This window comes from Microcaecilia unicolor, chromosome 1 (assembly GCF_901765095.1).
Source record: "Microcaecilia unicolor chromosome 1, aMicUni1.1, whole genome shotgun sequence".
Lineage (NCBI taxonomy): Eukaryota > Metazoa > Chordata > Amphibia > Gymnophiona > Siphonopidae > Microcaecilia > Microcaecilia unicolor.
In genome coordinates, this window is record NC_044031.1 from 617,914,489 (window position 1) to 617,920,488 (window position 6,000).

The window sequence follows — 6,000 nt, forward strand, 5'->3', positions numbered from 1 at the left end:
ACGACCAAAATTTAAAGATTTGGGCGTCCCCGACCGTATTATCAAACGAAAGATGGGCATCCATCTTGTTTCGATAATACGGGTTTCCCCACCCCTCCATCGGACGTTTTGCGAGGACGTCCTCAACAAAACTTGGACGTTCCTTTCAATTATGCCCCTCCACGTGACTGTGGAGTAGCCCCAGGCAGGTGGCTAGGTGTTTAGTGACACCTTCCCTTAAGCTTAGTACCTCATCAGTATTAATCCATAGACCAGAGAAAGATCCAAAGAAATGAAACAAAATCTAACGTTTTTGGTAAAGTAATTGCTACTACTACTTATTTCTATAGCGCTACTAGATGTACGCAGTGCTGTACACTAGCTTACAATCTAATCAGGACAAACAAACAGGACAAATAAGGGATAAGGGAATTAATAAGTTGGGAAAGATAAAACATACAAGGGTACTGCACAAGTGAATAGGAGTTAGAAGTTAAAAGCAGCATCAAAAAGGTGTGCTTTTAGCCTAGACTTGAAGACGGCCAGAGATGGAGTTTGACATACTGGCTCAGGATGTCCATTCTAGGCATATGGTACAGCAAGATAAAAGGAATAGAGTCTGGAGTTGGCAGTGGAAGAGAAGAGTACAGATAAGAGAGATTTACCCAATGAACAGAGCTCCCAGGGAGGAGTGTAGGGAAAGTTAAGAGTGGAGAGGTACTGAAGAGTTGCAGAGTGAATGTACTTGTAAATTAATAAGAGGAGTTGAACTGTATGTGGAAACGGATAGGGAGCCAATTAAGTGACTTGAGGAGAGGGCTAATTTGCACGCTGGTGCATAAAATCATCTACGGTGAAGCCCCAGCATACATGGACACCCTAATCAACTTGCCACCTAGGAATTCTCACAGATCAGCTCGTTCGTACCTAAATCTCCATTACCCAGTATATAGTGGCCTCAAGTACAAGACCACCTATGCATGCACCTTCTCCTATACTAGTGCTCATTTGTGGAATGGTCTTCCTAAATTGGTGAAACTTACTCCTGATCACCCGACCTTCAAAAAGTGCCTCAAGACCTTTTTATTTGGTAAAGCTTACACTCAAAACCCGCCTAGCATCTCTTACTTCTGACTGTCTCTGTCACGGCGTCATATTGATCACCACTACTCTTTCTCTTTTTCCCTTCCTTGCTTTTACCCTCTCTCTCTTACGCTTCTAAGCCATTGTTTGTTTGCTGACTTGATGTATGTTTATATAGACTGTTGTAAGCCACATTGGGTCTGCCCGTGGGTGGGAAATTGTGGGATATAAATGCTATAAATAAATAAATTACTGGGTTAATAAGTGCAATCAGTAAATCATCAGCATATACGGCTGCTTTAAGGTGATGGGTGCCTATCGGTATGCCCCGTATTCTGGGATTCTGCAAGACCTTTTACGCCAATGGCTCCATACAGAGGATGAACAGCAGGGGAGACGGGGCAATCCTGCCTTGTTCCTCTCAGAATATAAATTGGGTCAGACAATACACCGTTTGTCAACATCTGGGCCCCAGACTCTACATACAAAGTCTGAAGCATATGTATAATTGGATCCTGAAAACCAAATCTCTGTAACACTGCCCATAAATAGGATCATGAAGAAGTGGGACAAAACGTGGTCCTGCCTCTGCATGAGCCAACCGAGCCAAACACGTACCTATCTTATTGCCGTAGCAAAAAAGTGATGATGTGTAAACTGCACAGTATATATAGTCCTGCTATGAAAGACTATTTAAAGCATTTTGCAATTGAAAATACTTTTCCCTCGACTACTTCATGAGATTATGCGCTACCCCCCCTATATGCTTGTTTCAATTGCGCCGATAGGGTAAGGATTTGTCAGTTTAAGCGCTGTTGATTAGTGGAACAATAGACCTCCCATTTCTTATTTAAATAAGTAATGAACTCTGTATCGTAAGCCAAATGTTGGGGCATTCTTCACAGAGGCTGGGGCTCCTTTCTATTTATATGCAAACCAAGACAGACCATTGCATGATCCAAGACTATTATAAAGAACAAAATTACAGAGCATATTAAAAAGCAAGGATTAATGAGACAAAGTCAACATGGATTTAGTGAAGGAACATCTTGCCTCACCAATTTACTACATTTCTTTGAAGAGGTGAACAAACATGTGGATAAAGGTGAGCCGGTTGATATTGTGTATCTGGATTTTCAAAAGGCATTTGACAAATTACCTCATGAAAGACTCCAGAGGAAATTGGAGAGTCATGGGATAGGAAAGATAGAAAACAGAGAGTGGGATTAAATGGTCAGTATTCTCAATGGAGAAGGGTAATTAGTGGGGTCTGTGCTAGGACCGCTGCTTTTTAACATACTTATAAATGACCTAGAGATGGGAGTAACTAGTGAGGTAATTACAAAGTTGTTAAACCGCAAGAGGATTGTGAAAAATTACAAGAGGAGCTTACGAGACTGGGTGACTGGGCGTCTAAATGGCAGATGATGTTTAGTGAACAAGTGCAAAGTGTTGCATGTGGGAAAGAGGATAATGCAAGGTTCCACGTTAGGAGTCACTGACCAAGAAAGGGATCTAGGTGTCATCATTGATGAGACGGGAAGGTGGTAGAACTAGAGGACATGAATTGAGGTTGAAGGGGGCCAGACTCAGGAGTAATGTGGAATGCCCTCCCTTGGGAATTCCAGTAATGGAATTCAAATGTGCATGGGATAAACACAAAGGAATCCTGTTTAGAAGGAATGGATCTACGGAATCTTAGCAGATATTGCTATCCTGGCCTGCCTCCCCCCCTTCGAACCAAAAGAGCTCCCACTTCCTCCCGCCCCCCCTGAACTGAGGAAATCCCTCCTCCTGGACCCACCCATAGGCCCCTCTCTGGGTCTACCATATATAGACTTGTGGTATCTAGTGGAAAACTGGGGCAAGAATGATCCTCACTCTCTCCTACCCATGCTGTCTTCCTCTGCCACAATGGCTGCCATGACTTCCAGCAGTAGTCTTGCCAGATTGCCACTGGAGTTTGTGGCAGTCATTTTGTGATTGGAGTTGGCATGGGCAGGTTGCTCCTACTTGTGCTGGCTCCAATCCTAAAATGGCTGTAGTTAAAATGTACAGCTCCCATGGTCTTATGGTGGCCTGCAGGTTGCCCAGCCCTGCATCAGACTCCCGGTGCTAATGCACTGATCCTAATCACTCCTTTCATTAGAAGCAATCCTAAGAAAGGCCAGCAGGCCCACCAATAGGAAGATTACATTTTTCCTACAGCTATAACCATAGGCTTTGAAATAAGCATGCACAAGAGAACATACTGTGTAGTACCAAGATCCATTGAACCAAATTGCTCATCTCCAACAGAAGCCAGTCCAAGTCAGAAGTACCTAGCATATCCCCAAAAAATTTCCAGGGATGGTTGATAATTTGTTACGGACTTTACCTCCAGGAACTTTGTGCAACCAGAACATGGATCTTAGAAGAATGACAACAGTGTGGGATTAAATAATGTTTTTAAATAATTAAACAACGATGAGTCTTCCTGACTTTGGTTATTTCTGAAGAAATGTTTTCTTGAAAAAAATGAAAGTTTTAAATTTTTTTTTAATATCTGAACTATGCGAGAGCCATCGTTATTTAGGGCAAAACAAACAAAAATAGATCCCTTCAAATCAGTGGTGTGTTGGTAAATGTTTAACAACAGGCTCTCTCCCCGGTCCACCTCTGTGCCCCCCCCCCCAAATTGCAGAGATGGCTATAGCCGGGGAGAGAGCCTTGGTGGGGGGGGCAATGCATTACTCCAGGAAAAAAAATTAAATGATCCCAGGTTCCAATCTAATTCATGTTTAATGTAGGATAAAATGCCATAAATAATTAAATAAATATAAACTTTTAATGTTGAGCACCTGATTCTCAAAGTGGACATATTCCAAACACTATAATGAAAATAAAATGATTTTTTCTACCTTTGTTGTCTGGTGACTTTGTTTTTCTGATCATGATGGCCCAGTATCCGATTCTGCTGCTATCTGTCCTCTTAACTCCGTTTCCAGGGCTTCCTTTCCATTTATTTCTGTATTTTCCTCCTTTCTTCTTCATTTCTTGCCCTGCATCCGTAAGTAAAAGCTGGGTCCTCCGCAGTGTCCAGTGGATCCAGCTTCTACCTATTTTCTTCATCTATGTGCAGTTTTTTTCCTCTCTTCCTTTTCCCTCATTTCATCTCCTTCCTCACTCTTCCCTCCCCTCTAGCCATGTCCAGCATTTCTTCTCTCTCCCTTCCCTCTCCTCCATCCATAACCAGCAAACCTTCTCTCCCCCCTGCCCTCAATCCACCCATGTCCAACAACCCTCCTCTTCCCCCTGCCCTCCCCTTCATCCACCCATGTCCACCAACTCTCCTCTCCCCTGCCCTCCCCTCCCTCCATCCATACCCATCGATTCTCTTCTCTCCCCTGTCCCCCTTCCAGCCACCCATACCCATCTATTCTCTTCTCTCCCCTGCACCCCCTCCAGCCACCCATACCCATCGATTCTCTTCTCTCCCCTGACCCCCTCCAGCCACCTATACCCAGCGATTCTCCTCGCTCCCCTGCCCCCATTCAGCCACCCATACCCATCTACTACTACTAATCATTTCTAAAGCGCTACTAGACACACGCAGCACTGTACACTTCAACATGAAGCCCTGCCCCCCTCCAGCCACCCATACTCAGCGATTCTCTTCTCTCCCCTGCCCCCCCTCCAGCCACCCATACCCAGCGATTCTCTTCTCTCCCCTGCCCCCCCTCCAGCCACCCATACCCAGCAATTCTCCTCGCTCCCCTGCCCCCCTCCAGCCACCCATACCCATCTACTACTACTACTTATTTCTAAAGCGCTACTAGATGTACGTAGCACTGTTCATTTAAACATGAAGCCCTGCCCCCCTCCAGCCACCCATACCCATCGAATCTCTTCTCTCCCCGCCCCCTCTCCAGCCACCCATAACCAGCAATTCTCCTCCTCCCCCCCCGTCCCCCCTCCAGCCACCCAAACCCATCTACTACTATCATTTCTAAAGCGCTACTAGACGTACGCAGCGCTGTACACTTGAAGATGAAGCCCTGCCCCCCTCCATCCACCCATACCCAGCGATTCTCTTCTCTCCCCTGCCCCCTCCTCCAGCCACCCATACCCAGCGATTCTCCTGGCTCCACTGATTACCTCCGTCAAAGCGGCCGCGTTATTGAAGGCCCTACCCGTCTCTAGCCTTCCCTCCGAATTGGCAAAAGGTAAAAAAAACGGATACAGCGGGATCCTCCCGGATTCGATTTAAAAACCTTTAAAAGTTAATTTTTTTCTTTGCCCAGTCGTTTACATGTGGACATTTTACATGTAATTAAATTGGCAAAAGGTCAAAAACGGATACAGCGGGATCCTCCCGGATTCGATTTAAAAACCTTTAAAATGCCCAGTCGTTTACATGTTGACATTTTTCATATATCCTCCAAAATAAATGTTTTTAGAAGAAGACAGCTGATGTATTTAACGCTGAGGATTATTCTCCCGGGATCCTCCTATTTCCTTACTAATCTTGTGCGCCTTAAAAGTTCCGATCTTCCGTGCGACGGTAACATTACGTCACAGGGGGCGTAACTTAGCGGATCGGGCGTTCTGAAGCTTAAAATAAGGTTTCATGACAGAAGGAGCGCTTCTTTGTTTTCACGGCCGCTACTGCTTACAGTATGCAGCGATCACCAGCCATAATCCAGCGCTGCACAAATCTTTTAGAAGGTTAAACAAGAGGTGCGATAGACTTAAGTGGAAGTGAGCCTATCTAGTCCACTGTACGCAAGGAAGCCAATTTGGTTAATCTCTGTTTCCACTCCCCCGCACTGCCGTCATTGCCATACACTCATATCACAGCAAGCAAACCTATGAGCTGCTGCAAGGAAGTTTAATAGACAGAAGTGGAAGTGAGCCTATCTAGTCCACTGTAAGCAAAGGAAGCCAATTTGGTTAATC

General features: G+C 45.0%; 1 protein-coding gene across 3 annotated transcripts in view; it reads right to left on the minus strand.

Moving 5' to 3' along the window:
• LRRC14 (leucine rich repeat containing 14) overlaps window positions 1–5,705 on the minus strand; it is a 40,473-nt gene extending 34,768 nt beyond the window's left edge. The window contains exon 1 of one of the 3 annotated variants that reach the window (XM_030220046.1): window positions 5,565–5,705. Coding sequence is in view for 1 of the 3 variants with exons in the window: in XM_030220026.1 (XP_030075886.1) it covers window positions 5,459–5,468 (10 nt within the window). In the remaining 2 variants the exon portion in view is untranslated. The other 2 variants (XM_030220026.1, XM_030220035.1) reach the window with 2 other exon arrangements.
• Between the last annotated feature and the right edge of the window lie 295 nt (window positions 5,706–6,000).